The sequence below is a fragment of the Lytechinus variegatus genome, chromosome 4 (assembly GCF_018143015.1).
Source record: "Lytechinus variegatus isolate NC3 chromosome 4, Lvar_3.0, whole genome shotgun sequence".
Taxonomy (NCBI): domain Eukaryota; kingdom Metazoa; phylum Echinodermata; class Echinoidea; order Temnopleuroida; family Toxopneustidae; genus Lytechinus; species Lytechinus variegatus.
In genome coordinates, this window is record NC_054743.1 from 20,506,583 (window position 1) to 20,525,093 (window position 18,511).

Sequence of the window (18,511 nt, forward strand, 5' to 3'; positions counted from 1 at the left end):
TCTCACAAATAAACTCTCTTACAAGATCCAATCAAGATCAGGGGTAATAAACAAATTATTCACATTTCCATGGGTAGACAACAGAACCATCTACTTGATGGTAACTTTGAAACATGTAGTTTTGACAATTCCAAAGTTTCAAATGGTAGTACCTGTTCATTAATGACATGGATCGTTACAATTTATGCCATGGTCACATTTGTTCTACGGCGGCCGTACGGCGAGTCGAAAACAGCCGTTTTAACATTTTTTTGTCCAACTACATATAAGTGGTTTGAATCAAAATTGATAAAACGGCTGTTTTCGACTCGCCGTATGGCCGCTGTAGAACAAATGTGACCATGGTATAAATGATGTAAAGGTCTCCATTTGTACAGACACAAACGCCAATTGAAATAAAAAAGCTTGTGATCCTACAAAAAATAACATCAGAACCTCTTTACATGTACACCTGAAAATCATACCTCTTCCAAAATAAAATAAGGGGGGGTTCTAACAGAAATGTGAAATCAAGTGTTACTAGTAATTGAAAATGGGTAAAACATCAAAGTGATATGCACAACACAGATGACAAGAAAAAAAAATGATGATATCACACACGATTTCTTTTGTATTTTATAATACAAAATACTGTAGGGAATACACGTTTCAATTTTATACATTCAAATGAGAGGGAAAAAAATAATTCTTCATATTTCATTAAAATGAAATTCAAAAGAAATTGGTATCAATTACACAACTCTCTCCAATCTACAGGCCTTTTTTTCCACTTGTGGATATACCCTTCATATCTTACCCTTCTTTTTCATGATTTACTTTGTTTTAAATGAGTGCTACTTTTTAATTACAGTTGGCTAAAATTCTGGCACACTCTCATTTTGGAATCATTCTGAAAATTAAAAATAAAATTGGTGGCCCTGCATATTAATATCAACTGTGAAGTCAATTATTGATGGACAAACTGGCATGAGCACTTTTAACATTTTTACTTCATTCATTAAAGTACACACATTTTATGAGAGAATCAGATTCTTGTAAGTTGTTATTGATAGAAGGGTAGCATATATTAGTGCACGGCTGGGTTGAGGCATGTTAGCAATTATTTATCTTAATGAATGAATAAACACCACAGAGAGTTTTCATTGACAAAATAAATGCCAATGTCACCTAGTTAAGAAAAAAAAAAACATGGCATGAATGGTTTTTAAACCTAACACCTTTAGATTAGTACTGCACCTTGACTTTCCCAATACACCAGGGGCCCGTTGCAGAAAGAGTTGCAATCAAACGCAACTCTGAAAATCATGCGCAACTTCATTTTCAACCAATCAACAGCGCGTATTTTGGACTTGGGATTGATTTTTTGACTTGCGTTTAAACGCAACTCTTTCTGCAACGGACCCCAGTTCAGATGACATGCAAGCTAATTAGTTTTTAACCTAATTACCCACTAATCTGTTGAGCTAGACTCACCTCCCAGCCATTTTTCTACCAGTGTTAGGCTTACTCCCCAGTTGTTTAATGCTAAAATTCCTCAATCCAGCCATGCGCCAAAATACATGAACACAAGAGTTGATCTGTCAACATGATTCTACATACATTAGCACACACAAGAGAGAAAGCACACTACATTCCTTTAAGAGCTTGGTGGATTGAGAACTTTCCTGACACCCTGAACGTATTCATCAGACGGAGGTGGGTGGCGCCTGGGGCTAGCCAGGTACTCCTTGATCCCTGGTTGGCTGGAGAAATGCTCAATGAAGCGCTATAATCATGGAAAAAGGGATCAAGAACAAGAAAGAAAAAAAATGCTTACTGCATCGTAACACCTATAAGTTCATGGATAATAATCCATCATCAAAGCTCATCACGACACGGAAGAACCATGCCAAAAGTTGGAGCTAGTCTAGCCAGAGGTGCCTCTTTCACATGCAAATCCTGCAGGCGGTCTTTCATGACTGATCATCACACTTCATTATAGACAAAACAATGGGGAGTCCAGGAAAGTCACTATGAAAAGATGCATAGTGCCTTTATTATAGCGAGAATCCTATTGAACAATGCAGCACGCTAAAACAACAACAGAACAAAAGAAATATACCCCATATTTTGATCGAATCGAAAAGCAAATTGACTGAACTCTGCTAATAAAATAACTTTTGTGTGGATTATAACCTCTTCATAACAAAGTTAGGCCGACTATGATTGAATTGGATCGATTATTTATAGTATGAATCTTGGTTGAACGCACCGTACAACTGAATTTTGACTAACTACAGTAATGTATAATCGTATTTGGCCAAGTTTGTAAGTACATCATATTGCTCCATTACAGACATCGCAACAATGCCATTTTATGACAATTTGTGGCTAGCTAGTTGATGTAATGGCAAGCAATGCTGCACTATACTTGTTTTAGAGGCCTACCAAGGAAGAGGCTCATGGATTGCCATTGGTTTTACTGTAAGATGCAAATCCATTGTATAAATGCATGCATCAAGTTCATTAGGTGTCATCTCCTGGTGATACTAAAAGCTTCAACAATGTGAATCAGAGAAGCTGGATATTACTCTATCAAGTTAATACCAATTTGATCACTATTTCTCAGAGACATACCATAACTACTTGGAGATTCAGACACACAACATAAATTTGAACTGGTTAAAAAAATGACACATGGTGCTGCTATCATACAATATGCAATATTGTGTATTCATTGGGCTCATATGATTTGTGCCACACAATAGCAGCTCAGTGCACCTTTACCTGGGGTGGCCCCAGGATAAGGGGGCTAAGATTTCACTCTTTTTCTCAATTGAACTATAGAGTTATTACAGAGTTGGAAGGCCCATGTTTCTCCTTTCAAAACTCTTCTTCTTTCTTACTTTTTGCCCTCATTTTATCTCTTTCTCTTTTTGTCTTTCTTTTTCTGTCTTTCTCCTTTTTTATTCCTTCATGTTTTCAAAAACTCCTAGGGGGTAGTCAGTCCCCTATGGCGCTGCCTATTCCTGAACTGATTCTTGACACTAGGCCACGTTTTCCCGTGTGAACAAGTTCCCATGAATCAGCTTCACTCATATTCCATTCACTTAATGAAGTTTATGACACTTCAAAGCACAATCACCCAGTTCTCCAACCTACCTTGCAATTAGGAAAATCTGCTAACAAAGGCTGAAACTGCGAGATATCATTCACGTAGCTTACACTGTCAAAGAACATAAGATCAGCCATGGTGAGGGAATCTCCTACTAGGAAACCAGATTTACTCTCGCCCAAAACCTACAAGTAAAAAAAAAATGACAGTCCGTAAAGATCTCTCCCAAAATGTTCTTGTCTTTTTCTAAGGTTGTGTTTCACATCCCACCGCTGGCAAGATAATCTGCCATAGTGATGGGGATCTCCTACAAGGAGAGATGATCTATGAAGAAAGAAGATGACAGTGAGTACAGTGCAACTCTCTGAAAAAGAAACAGTATTTTCTATGATTTGGGTTAATTTCCCACCGCTGCAATCAGAAAGCCTGCCAGGGAATCTCCCACATAACAAATCCAGATTTACCATCGCCCAAAACCTAAAGATATTAATGTTTTAAAATGACAGTCAGGACAGATCTCTGTCAATGATCAACAAGTTTTGTCTAAGATTTGGGTTCACATCCCATCCAGGATCCCATCCCTGCCATCAAAAGTATGCCAAAATTATTTAAACTACTATAAGGATTCAAGCTTTAATCTCACCCAAACTGTAGTGTACCGTGATTTTACATGACATTGTAACATGGCTGTTATATGCACATAATACACAAATTTTCTAAACAACTCTTCAGTATATTTTCTTAAAGTTCATAGCGTGTGTATTATTATAGTAAACTATTTATTACTGCACATCAAAACCAAGGAAACATCTGAATAAGAAGCACTCTTATATCATCTCTTCAACCTTAAATAAACTCTTAATGAACCTTTTATATTTCGTACTTATAAGTATGTTTATATATTTGCACAATTTTTTCTTTATTTTTTAAATTTTATATAAATACAGTGCGTCCCACAAAAAACAAAACCGAAATTTATTGATGATTTATTATAACTTAATCACAAATACAATAGACAAATGACCTACCATTGTAAAGCTTATAATCTCCTCTTTCATCTGAAATTACTTAGATTATTTCTCCTTCATGCATGAGTGAGCAAAAACAATTTGAAGAGGGGATACAATAAAGTCGCTTGGCGGGCTGAATCTGGGTTTCAAAAAGAAAAACAAATTTTTACAAAGTTCAATATCTGCTCTTTAATTTGATACCTCAATTACAGAAAATGGTCAAAAAGTAACAAAGTTCTGGTTATTTGAAAAAAGGCTTGAATTTCAATTTACAGGCTAGCGTTCAAACTCACTCGACACTCCTTTCTGTTGACGATCAGCCATGCATTAAGTCTTTTGTTAACCGTGCAAGAGCTTCTGTGGGAAACCGGTTAAAACATGTTTATTTCATGAAATTATGGAAATGCAAGCATTGTTCCAAGGGAACATAACTTTTTTACTTGTTGACCATTTTCTGTGATTAAGGTATCAAATAGAAGAGCAGATATTGAACTTTTTAGGCATGTGATTTTCTTTTTGGAATTCAGATACCCCCCGCTAAATGACTTTTTGGTATCTTTTCTTCAAATTGTTTTTGCTTAGTCATGAGTGAATGAGGAATAGTTTAAGTAATATCAGATGAAAGAAGAGATTCTAAGCTTTAAATTGGTAAGTCATTTGTCTATTTTATTAATAAATAAGTTATGATAAATCATCGCTAAATCTCAGTTTCGTTTTTTCTGGGACGCACTGTGTAATGTACATGTAGTTGGACAAAAAAAATGTTAAAATGGCTGTTTTTGACTCGCCGTACGGCCGCCGTAGAGCAAATGTGACCAAGGAATAACCCTGCATTTTAGAGGAAATAAAGTCCACAGCAATTGTTGCAGGAGCAAATGTTGCATCATCACCATATAAAACCTACCCTCAAGGAATCATCTCACCCACTCACCTTCTCAAAGACTGGTAGGTACCTCTCCTTGCTCTGCTTTCCTGCATTCTGTAACATCTCCTCACATTTCTCTGATGTGGCTTGAAACTTTGCACCGGAGAATCCTGCTTTAAGCATGTCCCTCGCTCCCATGGATAGCATCTCAATTCTACAATAATTCAAAGGGTACATCTTACTACATGTGGAGCCTTGTGGCCCAGTGGATTAGTATCCTGACTTTGAAACAGAGGGTTGTGGGTTCGAATCCCAGCCATGGCGTAATCTCTTTCAGCAAGAAACTGATCCTTGTGCTGCACTCAACTCAGGTGAGGTAAATGGGTACCGGTAGGAAGTAATTCCTCAAGAAGCTGTGTGCGCTGTGAACGCCTAGCTTAGCCGGGTAATATAGGAGCGCCTTGAGCACCTAACAAGGTGGATATGTGCGCAATATAAATACCCTATATTATTATTATTATTACCCAAATCTGCAACATATGATAAGCTTTAACATTTCAATGAATGGAGATAATTCATGGCTCCTTTTTGAGTTTCCAGGGCTCTTTAGTGTATTTTGGGGGCAAAATTGACCCAAGCCCCTTTGAAATTTTCTTCTATGCCCCCCCCCCCCCCATCCCACCATAAAAGAATTCCCCCAGATAGTTTGTTCTGCTTACTTTGTTTGGTCCTCTGGTTTCCCCTGTAAGTTTCCTTTGCTGCAGATATATCGAAGAATGCACTCACTCCCAATAAGATTCTGACCATCAATCTCCAACAGGGGAACTTGTTTAAACATCAGTTTACCATCTAAAATAGGATAACAAAATGTGCAATATTCAAATGGAAAATTTGAGCTCAACAGAAAGATAAGGGTATATATATCTATTCTATATACTAAAAAAAATCCCCCAACCAAAAATGGTTTGAAGAAAGAGAGAAAAGGTAATTATAAAACATAAATCTCAACATTTCATAAAAATTGGGTGTAAAAGAACAATTAAATTACAAAAGACATCAATGATCAACATGTTAAACCACCATGCCATTTTAAGTTCAAATGACCTTCATCTAATCACACTCAGAATGGAAGTACGAACTGGTCTATTCACTCTGCTTAAATAGAATGTTGCTGTCAGTGGGTTTAAGATTTTGGTGCAAAAACCTTAATCTACACGTACTCCATTTGGATTTCCAAACTAAATTATCAGAACCATCGATTTTAAAAACTGGATAGAGCTTGATGTATGCTGCCACATACATACACATGATGCTACAGGAAAAGTATTCCATGTCATGACTCAGTACATGCTCGAGCCTTGAACCTTGAAGAATGGTCCCTTTCAGCAGCTTCAGAGCTATCCTGGGGGCCCATGCCATTAAGTTTGAATCCAAACACAAATGCAATGGAAAAATAGTGCAGAACTTTGTGCATGCTTGATCGTTTGGAGTTCTCTCAAGTGTTTCCAGTGGCCTCAAACTCCCTCAAAGTTTGTTGCTATCTATGATCTGGGGCCCATTGCAGAAAGAGTTGCAATCAATCACAACTCTAAAAATCATGCACAACTTGATTTTCAACCAATCAGCAGCACGCATTTGGGACTTGCAATTGATTTTTACAGGACCCAGAACCAAATGTCCCTGTCCCCTCATCCCCCATCCTCCCTCACACCCTAGAGAAGAATGAATGTAAATCTTACCTGTGATCAACTGCAAAAATTCTTCACGGGTTCTCAGGTAAATATCATCATACTGCAAATTAGGAAAGATAGAAATATCAAATAGACTTTATACTTATGGGCATAAATTCACCAGGAGAAAGATGAACACAACTAGACAATGCTCACACTTCAGTGACAGGAGAATAATGAAATATCGTGGAAATTGTGTTCTTCAATCATGACTATGAATTTCTTAGAATATCTAAGCCTAAGAGACTAAGCATATTGAATGTTATATGATATCAGAGATGCTAACTGATAGCTCAAAAAAATCCTGAAAACCCAGGCCGGGGTCCAGGGCCCCTGGCGGGTCAAGGGCGAAGGCGAAGCCCCCGGCCCCTGAAGCTGGAACGTTTTCTTATTCTTTAGAGGGCTGAAATCATTAATCTACAGTAGTACATAACAAATAATTAATGACATATAAACTTCATATCATAGGCAAGAAAGGTGCTCAAAAAAAAAAATCATGTAACCCTTACTCATTACGGTACGGGTTAACCTGCTGCGGGTTAATATGCTGCGGCCAATGGGTGCGACTCGGGACGGGTGTATGTAGCAGCTGGGGTGCCCTTTTTCACTCACTGTACTCATCAACAATTAAGACAATCCTATACTATTGAAAATCAATAAATCACAATTTCTATCAAAATGATGGATAGTTCACACATATGAATTGATGAATACGCACCAGAGAACACATATTTCATGGTAGCAAATAGGTTTTCAGCTGAAATCCCGCGGCAGACAACCAATCACTCACGCAGCAGCAGGCAATTGCAGCCACACCGGGCTGTGCTTCGAGCGGTTCTACCGGGCGATCGCCCGACTGGGATAGCGCTGACACCCGTATCCCTGCAGGGTATAGAGCGGCGTTTGCAACTGCTACAATGTATTGCTCGCGCGTACCGTGCAAGTACAGTACCAGCTAAACTTCATGCTGCGCACAACGCTAATAATTTTCCGGCTGCGCACAACGCTAATAATTTTCCGTCTGCGCAAATTGGCCATCCAAAATTGAAATTGCGCTCTCCGTAGCGAACTCCGTGACAAGATTTGGAGGGGAAATTTTTACGGATTTCACTTTGACAATCGATTTTTTTTCCCGGAATATTTTTCAGCAAAGGAAAAAAAACGGAATTCCGGAAAAATCCGGAAAATTAGCAACTCTGATGATATGGTAGTAATGGAGCAGTGCGATTGATTTCATTCAGTCATGAAAGCAATTAAATCTAGAGAATAATGATGCGAGGCTTTGAAAAAGTAAAGTGGGAATTTTTTATCCAAGGTTGGACTGGCAATCACTAAATATCAATATTGCAAGTCCCAGAGAAGATGAAGGGTTCCCTCTATACTTAAAAAATATGCCTTATTTGTTTTATATCCTGCATTTGATTAGATAGAATGACAGATCTCCGTAATCAATTCCTTTTGATCCATCCCTCATCTTGATCAAAATCGTAATCTTATTATCGTATGGAAAAGTATGAAACAAATCTGAAAAAGAAATTCATAAAAAGTGGTCATCTTTTACTTTATTACATTAAGTCTCTCAGATACCATTCTAAAAATATCTTGTATGGATTTTTATTTCCTTTGCACCTTGATTTTTCTTTTTTATACAAATGTTATGACAATTTCATGGAATATTGTATTTTACATATTCAAATTTTGTGTCATATACTGCGTTAATTATTCAATTATGTATTGTTGAAATATATGTATTATAGTGATTTCAATAAGGGAAAGCTGTGGAAGGGTTAAAAAGAAAAAATCTAAAGCTACCACTGTTCTTTATACTTCTTGTGCTGACTGACGTACTTTTTGGTCATCCGCTGCGCTCAGTGAAATCTGCTTAGTGTCTGCACCATTGCATCATGGGATTTGCATATGTGACATCAATAATGGAAAAGTGCACTAATCCGTCATTGATGTCACGGGATACAAAATTTTTGTTTATTTATAGGCGTTTTTTTTTCAACATGCTAGAATATGTTTGGTCACATGATGCCATTTGAACCAATCACTACACAGGATTAAATTCACATCGCATTAAAGGACTTGCCAAAGGAATTGCATAATATAATGTCAATAATGGCAAAGTGAACTATTCCATAATTGATGTCACGGCATAAATAATTCAAAGAAGGAAGAAAAAAAAAGAATGGAAACACAAGAAAAAATACAATGAAGAACGTCGAGAAATAAGAAATTAATGGAAAAAAGAAAGAAAATCATATTAAGATTAAGAAAGAAGGCAGGAATATGAATAAAAGAGAAAAGAAAGAAAGAAGAAAAAAGGGAATTTGCACACAGAAAAGTGACATCATAGAAAAAAAAGCGAAAGAAGACAGAAATAATTATGAGCGAAGGAAGAAAATCATGAAATAGGAAGAAAAGATTAAAGATCAAAGAAAGGAGAAATATTTGAAGAAAAATCTATTAAAAAAGGAAGGTGGAAGGAACTACATGTGTGGGAGCAGACAAGGAACTGACAGGAATCACAATTTTCAGTGAGTGTTAACAACTTCAAGTGACACTCATCCAATGTACAAGGTTAAAGTAGAATGCACCTATGGAGAAAAAGTCAAATGATAAAGATATAAACCTCATTTGTGCATTTTAGACCATTTTGGAAGCCAGATAAATACAGACCCCTATTCCCCCTATTTTTCTTACCTTACAAATCTTTCGAATGGATGAAAAAATAACTTTGAAAATGTCTGCATTGGATTTAAGAATAGATTCCAATGTTAAATCAAAATCAAGTTTTCAGCTAGCATCTGGCAGTTATATAGGCCTGGTGGTAAACTTTCCTTTTTCCCAGATATATGATTCATGATTGTTCTTCACTATTTTCCAGAATTCTGTGCCCCCCCATTTTCTGTCTCTTAGAAAAATGGATCTACACCAAAATAGGGTGAGCCCTGTGATGTTACATACTGAAATATGAACATCATCTCACTTCTCAGCACTATTTAAAAACACAAGATATTTTTAGCTTTAGAAGTTTAGTGCCTGGACCAAGTTCAAACGTCCAGAAAGCCCAATAAATCATAGCTAGATATATTCTTATACATTACAAACAATGAAATGTAGATTCACTGAAAAAAATAATGGTCAGCGTGGTGGACTCCTCTTGACGGATGCTCCAGGCTGAAAATATCGTTTTGAAATACCGTAGTGCATTATAATTTTTTTTTCTTGAAAAGACTTTTAACAAAAAAATTGATAACAAGTTGACAATTAGTTATAATTTTATCATTAGGGAAACTATGAATTATAAGCTCTTCTTTTTAAATAATTTGCCATTCATATCGACATATCCTCATCTTATTGATTGTATCTGTCTCCAAATCTGAACGTTAACTTCAATTGCACAACCTTCGCCTAAGTTAAAGGAGATGTACTATTATTTTATCAGTAATGATTAACTGTCTTTTGATGGATGTTACATTGTATCTGATATTTTGGGAGGTATGAAAAATAAACCAAACTGAACTGAATATTATAATTAGATCTAACGTTAGTGCATGTGAAACGGACCATCGACCAGACGTCAAACTCCAGGACCAGACTTACAATACACGAAAATCTATAACAGGGACTGTATTCACGAAGATCTATCTGGTGGCGGTATGCAGTGTTTTATTTATTAATAAAAAAAATCAAGTGACATGTCAACATACCTCAATTTTTGCAGCACTCAAAGCCAAACGAGATACTTCTGCAAATCCTCTGCCATCAAAATAGGTCAAACGGGGCTTCGACATGCTGGTTTTCTATCGCTTTTCCACTCGAGCCGTGTGCACAATTCAAATAGGCAGGCTTGGATCACTCCTGTGTTATCAAAATGCGTATAAATCTGAAAAAGATTCAACGTTACATGAATGTAATTCCGATCTCTTGCGAGTGCGGAGATTCCAACACATATCACGAGAGTTTGGGGGAGTGGGCAAGGGCGTCTCCGCTTCTCGGCCAATCAAAATCAAGAAAAGAGTATAAAGGGGCGAATCCACTGAACTAGAAATATTTCTAGGACGTATTTCTAGTTCAGTGGGCGAATCTAACTTTTCTCCGATAATACATGCTCCGAAGCCTCCGATCAACCGCTGAAAGCTGTTTTTTTTGAGGGGGTATATTCTCTCTTTTCCTCTTTATAAACTAGCACCGTCTTTAAACGATGTCGATTTAAAAACCACTTTTAAACTTTTCATAATAGGAAATGGCGTTTAGTAGCTGCATGCTGCACCATTCAGTCTTCCAACTATACTGATTACACGCTTCACTCGCTCACCCATTGGTATGCATGGTCATCAAACTAAGCTGTCTTTTTATAATTATGTCAAAACAATCAATTTAATGTAGCTGATATTTGAAATGCACATAAAGAATTTCACTGGCATATATAATGTACTAAGAGCTTGCTATGGGGCGCTGGTCCGCTGGACCCACAGATAAAAAATGAAAGGAATTGAATCGGTGAAATGTGATATAATTTTTGCATTATCTGATCATGTCAAAATCTATCAAACAAATACTTTTAAATAAAGAAGGTAAAGATTTTCGATGACTTGTGAAAAAAAAATTCTCCCGGGGTTTCTGTAAGACCCCGCGGTCCTCAGTTTTTGTATATCAATATGATTTATAATTATCCGCCCTGAGTATCAACGCAGGACCGTTACCGACCGATCGGAAATAAAGTTGCTTCACGTCCCATTTCGCATGCAGCGTCAGATACCATGCACGAAAACAATCTTTTGCTATCGTTATAGCAGGGAAATATAACTGGATTAGAGAATACTGGTTAAGAGAATGTAACTCGTTTAGTGAATAAAAAATTATTTATTTTATTATAAAAAATGATTTATTTTATTATAAAAAATGTTTTTTTCTGTCGCCTCATCGAATCCCTTACCGGTAGATTTTGAATACAGGGGTGTATATATATATATTTTTTAAAACTTTTTCGGGAAATTTTCCTAACCGACTTGATTTTGGGGGATGGCTATTTCCTGCACCAGTGATCCAGTTTGATGTCACCACAATTACAGTTTAAATCGCAAATGAATACCAAATAGCATGAATTTAATGGGCAAGCTCCTTAAAAAATGCATAGTGTATCAACCACCATCGAACGCTTTATTTTGGGTTGTTTGGGGGCCACGTGAAATGTGAATAAGGGACATTTATTTGCACGCCGGATTTTATTCTTTTTCACCGTACACAACCCACTCAACTGTCAACACTACTAGTAGTTGGTAAACTGAATCGCGAAAGAAAATCATGTTACTGTTGCCAATCTTGATTCCACAAAACAAGAATAACTTATGCGTCTGCACATACGACTTCAGTCGGATTAACCCGACAGCGCAAACTGCGTCCAATTGTTTAGGACACTCGTGGCGATTTCGAGAGGGCGTGGCAAAATAGTTCGAGGAGTTTCAAAACTTTTAAATTGACTGAGAATTAACCGATGGACGCATGACCGATAAAACATTGTGTTTGTTGGGTTCTGTTTTCGTTTATTATAATAGCAATCTCCTTTCCGCCCGTTGTCACCCAAGAGCTATTTATCTTTAAAAGGTTTCCTGAAACAGAATAAGTTAATTCGACGTCCGTTAATTCTCTGATAGACTGACGATGGAGACGGATTTAATTTGTGTCAATTATTTTTCATACAAGAATTTATATTTCGGCTGTAAACGTTGTAGTTTCCTATAGTTCTCGGAATCAGTTAAAAAGAGAGCTCACAAACTCTTGGGATTAATAGCCAAAAAACATAAACGTTGACCAAGTAGACCCTCAAACATCTCTTAGATTATTGAGAAGGACCTGTGCGACGTTGCTGTGTTCGTGGAGATGACGCAATTCATCTGCAATCTGTTGTCATAAAAGGTAAGTTTTGCTATATTTCACGACATTAGATTATGGTCAAATTGGGCAGTAAAAGTAAGGAAACAAATGACATTCGACACTTTTGTTGCATTTCCATAATGTGATCGCGGTACTTCGTGTCATAAAAATAACACAAGGGTGTGACTCCATGGCTCTCTTCATTTGCATATTGCAAGTGATATATGTACATAATTATAACTCTTGTTTGCGAAAATAGGGGGAACATTCATTTTAAAATCGCTTGAAATGAAATTTTAGTGATTTGGTCGTTTAATAATTCTCTCTTTTCATTCAAATTAAGATGTTTCGAGAGAGAGGATCAGTAGGGTCTAATTCAAATCCATCCTGATTATCCCAAATGATGGTCATATTGGCAGGACAGTAGGAGATGTTACTTATTTGCTATAATGGTATAACTTATTCCACCTTTATTTTTATTTTAGAACAACAGTATACCCGACATAAAGATTAAGTTATTGATGGCTCGATACAAACGCATTATTTAGTATCATGGTGAATCAACTCGGTATATATCTAGTTTGAGTCTCAAGTGTTGCTACGGTCAACGAACATAAAGAGGGTCTTACTGGTGGTTAACTGGCAGTGAGTCTATATGGTTTGAAATCCAATAGACTAACATAATTATGTTAGAAATACCATTGTCCAAAAGAAAATATCTAAAATCAACCTTCAATAAATCTTGAATGATTAATTGATAAGGGTTACACCACTATCTTGTGAGCATATTTACTGACTGAATTAATCATAATCTAGTATCAGCATTATGGTTCTAATAATTGTAATTAACGCTATCTTAAAGATTATAATTGGACTGAGTTAACAAGCATTATCTCTTAAATGACCCAATGTCGTTCTTGCGCCTGACTGACCTGTATAAATGATATTGCATATTGGATGTAAACAATCCAATGAAATAAATTTTACTATTAATTGTGTGAGTTAGTTTTATACATCCATTCGAATAATTATGTTCATTGAAGTGAATATCAGAACAGGATCTATCAAATTCATTATGCAAATATTTAGCAGATTTGAAGTTAGAGAAACATTTGGTTGTATATTGTCGATTAGCTTTGATAAGGAGACGATTTATTTGATTTGTATCCTGATTATTTTTTATTTGATACTTGATGTAGGGGACGTTCTAGTATAGGATCCATGGATGTAGTAATCCCTTTGGCAGCTCATCCAGGAAGCTATACTCAGATGATGAATACATTTAGTCACTGGAAAGAGTGTCATGAAGTGCATGAATTTGATGGATAGACATATAGCAATTTGTATATACAGTAAATCATGCTATGATGAATGCGAGTAAACACCAAGCTATTGACTTTAAATCATTTGGGATCCAAATGTAGACCTATAGTCAAGATAGTATAGAAAATTCACTTATTTCTTTGTATTATATAAGTATATTAAATACATAGGCCCGTATTCTGAGATCGGGTTTAACTTTATATACTCAGGTTTAAAGTTGTGGTTTAAGTATGGGGAGCCATAAGTATCAATTTTTAATTAAGTTGTATGTTTCTTATGTTTACAGTGCTCTTTCCTGATTCATCGATGGTGAAGACAATCTTCTATTTTTACTTCGTACACAATTATGAATGATTTGAGACCCGAATGAGCTGAAGCATGATATCTCTACTGTTAGTGATTATGTAACAATTGGCTGTCCATACTTAGACCACAACTTTAAACCTGAGTTTAAGTTAAACCCGATTTCAGAATACGGTGCATAATGTTCAGACTATAAACGCGAAATTGTATCACATATAGTGATATGCCTTGTAGTCATGATTTCTAAACAATATATTATATACATCGGAGTGTAATGTGGACGTCGTGAAGGTAACGTCACAGAGACCACTGTAATAAAATATTGTTATATGTCATGAATGAAACAAGCCAAAGTATCTTCCAACTTATTTTTAGGCAAATATTATTTCAGTTCTGAACTGGATCTCCATTCTTATATGTAATTATTTCATTTTATTCTCTTATTTTTATTTTCAGGAAGGACCCGGATTCAAATCAGCGTCCTTGATTTATGTTGGAATTTATATAATTCGGTTTCCTATACGAATTCGGTGTGATAGGGTCCTTGATTCTTGGAACGATATTGTTACGTAATGAAAAGCAGGGGGAAATCCCTGCCTGTCCAGGATTCCCTGTAGCTTATATGATTAACAAAGATGGTTATGGAACGGACATAAATAGCTTTGGATTGAATCATATAGGCCTAACTTCAGTCAATTTTCAACGAGAATCCGCTAACATTTGGTATCATTTCAAACTGAATTGTAAAAATAATAATTGTATAAACTTGATGGAAACAGGATTCACAACTAATTATTTTGATACAGACCGTACTATCTCCAGATAAGTACACCCAAAGATAACAACGCAGTTATTTTGCATATAATTACGATCAAGCATTGGATAACAACTTCAACATGTTCAATGTTTGTCTCAACTCTGGAATCTTCAATCAAATAAAAACACTCGGACAGTATGGAAACTGATAAAGATATTTAAATGCGTTTCGTTTGTCAATATACTGCCGGAACTCGGATTACAGAAAAGGGTTTTAAAGAAGACGGTTTTATTTGCTTTATCAATGCAGAATTGCTAATGTCATACGGAGACATTTTGAGGAATCTGAACTCTAATTAAAATGCAAAGAAACGACAAAGCACGAGGTCGTCCACGCGCACAGACGTATCCCTCAATGCCCCCGACATCGTATTTGAATCATCCAGTCAAGGGTAGAGGAGGCAGCGAAGACGACGTCGAGAAGTCGGCAACCACGAGAGCGATCGGGTATTGCGACGATAGCAATGTCAAGTTCGTCAACCAGGAGGAGGAGCATAATCTAGTAGGAGTGATGGACCGGTTGAGGGCGGCGAAGTCGAGAGCGAAGGTTGGTAGAAATCAAGAGACGATGAGGATTCGTAGGGATTGTTGGATCCTGGAGTCGCAGAGGAAGGCGATGGTGAATTCGACGGTGGCGTTTAGTGACTTGTTAAGGTCGACCAGAATGAAGAATGCCCGAATGGCAGCCCAAGCGGTAAGCTTCCACATTTCATCTCCTTCCTCTCTCTTATTCGTTTCCTCTTCTCCTCCCTTTTCTTCTGTCTTCTTTTTCCTCCTCCTCTTATACTTATTCTCCCAATTCTCCCTTCTAACCATTAATTCTTCTCTTATATTATTTTGTGTTCATCCTCTTCTACGATCTCCATCATCATCATCTTCTTCTCCATCTTCACCATCATTATACCACAATCCTCTCCTCTCTCTTCTCACGTCCCTCTCCATCATTTTCCTCCATTGTTCACCTTTCATATCCCATTAATTATGTTTATCACATTTTATTTTTTTTCAATTTTACTTTTTAATGAACTGAACTTAATATGTAAGTTTTATTGAAACCTTTCGAAAAATGTCCGTCATATATACTTTGTTGAGCTCTTTACCATGTTACACGTAGTTTAATGATACTCCTGGGGAGATCAGATTAGTTTTCTGTCTCCTTCATTTCTTTATTGACATTTTGTTTTGCCTTAATCTCACTCATCTTCAAAATAGATCATTATTTTCATTTTATTTTTATCAGGGGTATGAAATGAACATTCCAAGGGACAAAATATTTTATTTGAAATCTATCAAGAAAATGGAGGTTTCCTTCTTTTTCTCACCTATAAGTTTATACCACAACCAGCATACAATCATGCTTAAACTAAAAACTCGATATTATCATGTCTATTGTATCAGGGCGATGCAGAGAAAACTTCTGATGTCGAGTCTCCAGCGAGAACACCACCAATGTCTCCTCGAATTCACACAAAGCTACTCCGATGGAGAGGAATCACTCTTGAGGCTCAAGAAGCATCAGATGAATCATCAGATGGCTCAAAGGCATCGTCAACGGACACCGCTAACCCACGACTTCCTGAAATAAGCAATGCCTCACTTAATCAACAGCACCAACAAAGATTTGGCATATCGTCGGGAGTTGCTAAACATGCTAAAGAGTCAGATGTAGGTGAGCACGACCGAGGCCATAGAAGTGATGTTGATGTCCTCAATAAAAACATTACATCAGGAAACAAACAGGAAAGACGCCAAAGCTTCCACAGCACCTTGCATCCTCAAGATGAACAGAGTTGGCAATCAGTGGACAGTCGGGCAACAGAAAGTCGGCTTCATCAGGCAAAGATGATTAGGGAACGAGCGCTTTTGCGAAGGCGCCCTAAAACCGCTGCTCCGAAGTTGGCTTCCCCAGTCGACAACAGTGAAAAAGACATCCATGAAAAATCCCCGACTCCACCAAACACTCCTGTAGCAGTAGGGACACCACCATCGTCGCGCAGGCGAGCCCGAAGCATGTCGTACATGACGCCAGGACAAAGCAGTGTCTCGGCATGTGGAAAAGTCCGATCAGTTAATGAGAAGACGATCTCACTGCACGGAAGGACGACGAGGGAACTACGGAAAATGACGCACATCGACAACATCGCTGCGGCAGAGTCGGAAGAGAGAAGGAAACAGATCGAAGAGAGGAAGAAAGAAATCAAAGAAAAGGAAAGGCTGGTGCTACAAGAAAAGATTGATGATTTCCTGAAAAGATTAAATGACATGACAAAAGAAGAGCTAAGCGAGAAACGCCCATTTTATTCTGGACTTACAGAATCCATATAAAAATTGAAAAACTTGCTTTTACATCTCTAAAAAGCAGAGCTCATTATCTACCGAGATGTAAAAATATGAACTCCACATCATAAAAACAATTCATTAACTAAACATTAATGTACGTTGATATCATATGGATTATATGTGCTACAAAATGCTCCAGGCTGAATATATCTACATTATATTTCAATAAATGGAGTAGAATTCAGAGCAAAATGCAGATTTAAAAAAATCAAAATGGGATAAAAAATATCAAAGTTATTGAATTTTAAAGATTTGCATTATTCCGGTGAAACAGTTCTAGGCGTGTCTTCATGAATATTCATTAGGTGGGCTGATGATGCCATATCCCCGCTTGTTCTTTTGTATTTTATTATATGAAATTCGGCATGTTCGGTTTATTCAATTTTTTCTACCAAGAACTAAAACAATTGGATTGACAACTGATTAAGCGCATTAGTTATTCATTGCTACAAATTATTTCATTTTAATGGAGACACATCATAATTTACACATGTATGAAAAATTGAAATAATTATGATTTTATGTAATAACAGAATGTGGGAATGTGACATCATCAGCCCGCTTCATGAATATTCATGAAGTGCATAATTGTTTTCACAAATACTGCTAAACTTAAAAATTCAACAACTTCGGTTTTCGTTATCCGATTTTGATGACATTTTCAGCATTTTGTTGTGTGAATTTTACTCTATTTATTCTCAGCCCGGACCATCCCACTGCTTGTTGGTTTTAGTCTACCACAGTCTATGTAAGTGTCAATCTCCATACATCGCTTACTTCTCAAAGTATTATTTCAATGTATCCCCCCCCCACGATTATAGTTATTATATTCTTGGGCCTGTATTCTGAAATCATGTTTAACTTAGACCACAGTCTTACTCTGTGCTAACATTATGGAAAGCCAAAATTTCAAAAATTCTGTTTATATTCTATATCTCTTATGTTTACTATTTTGTTTTCTGATGCTTTTAAAGTAAAGAAAAATACTTATCATTCCCAGACAATTATGAACAATTTTGAGTGTCAAATTAGTTAATAAATTGAATGTGTACTGTTAGAAATTTGTGCCCCAATTGGCTCTCCATAGTTAAGCCTTTAAACCGGAGTTTAGAATACGGGCCTTTATGTGTCAAATACTTTATGAAAA

General features: G+C 36.7%; 2 protein-coding genes across 2 annotated transcripts; one reads left to right on the forward strand and one right to left on the reverse strand.

Moving 5' to 3' along the window:
- Nucleotides 1-1,446: 1,446 nt before the first annotated feature.
- Nucleotides 1,447-10,645, reverse strand: LOC121413584 (glutathione S-transferase alpha-4-like). Its single transcript, XM_041606457.1, has 6 exons — nucleotides 10,416-10,645; nucleotides 6,709-6,760; nucleotides 5,689-5,818; nucleotides 5,036-5,183; nucleotides 3,142-3,279; nucleotides 1,447-1,765 (listed from the first exon to the last, which is right to left on the reverse strand). The coding sequence occupies exons 1-6, from the start codon at nucleotides 10,497-10,499 to the stop codon at nucleotides 1,637-1,639; spliced, it is 681 nt and encodes a 226-aa protein (XP_041462391.1). The 5' UTR covers nucleotides 10,500-10,645; the 3' UTR covers nucleotides 1,447-1,636.
- A 1,578-nt stretch (nucleotides 10,646-12,223) lies between these two features.
- Nucleotides 12,224-17,492, forward strand: LOC121412597. The gene is made up of 3 exons (XM_041605378.1): nucleotides 12,224-12,624; nucleotides 14,665-15,718; nucleotides 16,423-17,492. The coding sequence occupies exons 2-3, from the start codon at nucleotides 15,326-15,328 to the stop codon at nucleotides 17,347-17,349; spliced, it is 1,320 nt and encodes a 439-aa protein (XP_041461312.1). The 5' UTR covers nucleotides 12,224-12,624; nucleotides 14,665-15,325; the 3' UTR covers nucleotides 17,350-17,492.
- The last annotated feature ends 1,019 nt before the right edge of the window (nucleotides 17,493-18,511 follow it).